Genomic DNA, 578 nt, shown 5'->3' with positions numbered 1-578 from the left:
CTGTCTGTCTCTCTCTCTCTCTCTCTCTCTCTCTCAATCTCTCTCTGTCCGTCAGGAAAGGAAGCTTCTGGAAGAGCGAGTCTCGGAGGCTACATCTCAGCTCCTGGAGGAAGAGGAGAAGGTAAAAAGTCTATCCAAGATGAGAAACAAGCATGAAGCCGTCATCGCAGACCTGGAGGGTGAGTACAGAACCCGCAGTGCCAGTGTAAATCCATCTCCCTCTGACAGTGTGGCGCTCCCTCATTACTGGCACCGGGGGGAGGGAGGGATGACTCCTGGAGGTTGGTGAGCTGTGTTGATGTTGCTCATGTGTGTGCAGAGCGTCTGAAGAAGGAGGAGAAGGGGAGGCAGGAGATCGAGAAGCTGAAACGGAAGCTGGATGGCGAATCGACGGATTTCCAGGAACAAATCGCAGAGATGCAGCAACAGATCGAGGAGCTGAAGGCACAGCTGTTAAAGAGGGAGGAGGAGCTACAGGCAGCTCTGGGCAGGTAACTGCACATTGGGGGTGTATATCGTCCCGGGGGTAGGTATCTGGGGATAGAGGGGTATATCGTCCCGGGGGTAGGTATCTGGGG

At 54.7% G+C, this 578-nt stretch overlaps 1 protein-coding gene across 1 annotated transcript in view; it reads left to right on the top strand.

The window, feature by feature from the left end:
• LOC109926555 (myosin-10-like) overlaps positions 1-495 on the top strand; it is a 35,130-nt gene extending 34,635 nt beyond the window's left edge. The window contains exons 24-25 of the mRNA XM_048620291.1: positions 56-179; positions 320-495. Of these exons, the coding sequence (XP_048476248.1) occupies positions 56-179; positions 320-495 (300 nt within the window). The remainder of the gene's footprint in view (positions 1-55; positions 180-319) is intronic.
• Positions 496-578: the final 83 nt, after the last annotated feature.

Source organism: Rhincodon typus, chromosome 46 (assembly GCF_021869965.1).
Source record: "Rhincodon typus isolate 14 chromosome 46, sRhiTyp1.1, whole genome shotgun sequence".
NCBI classification, from domain to species: Eukaryota; Metazoa; Chordata; class Chondrichthyes; order Orectolobiformes; family Rhincodontidae; genus Rhincodon; species Rhincodon typus.
The sequence above is the reverse complement of the archived record's forward strand: the minus strand, read 5'-3'. Positions and strand labels throughout refer to the sequence as shown.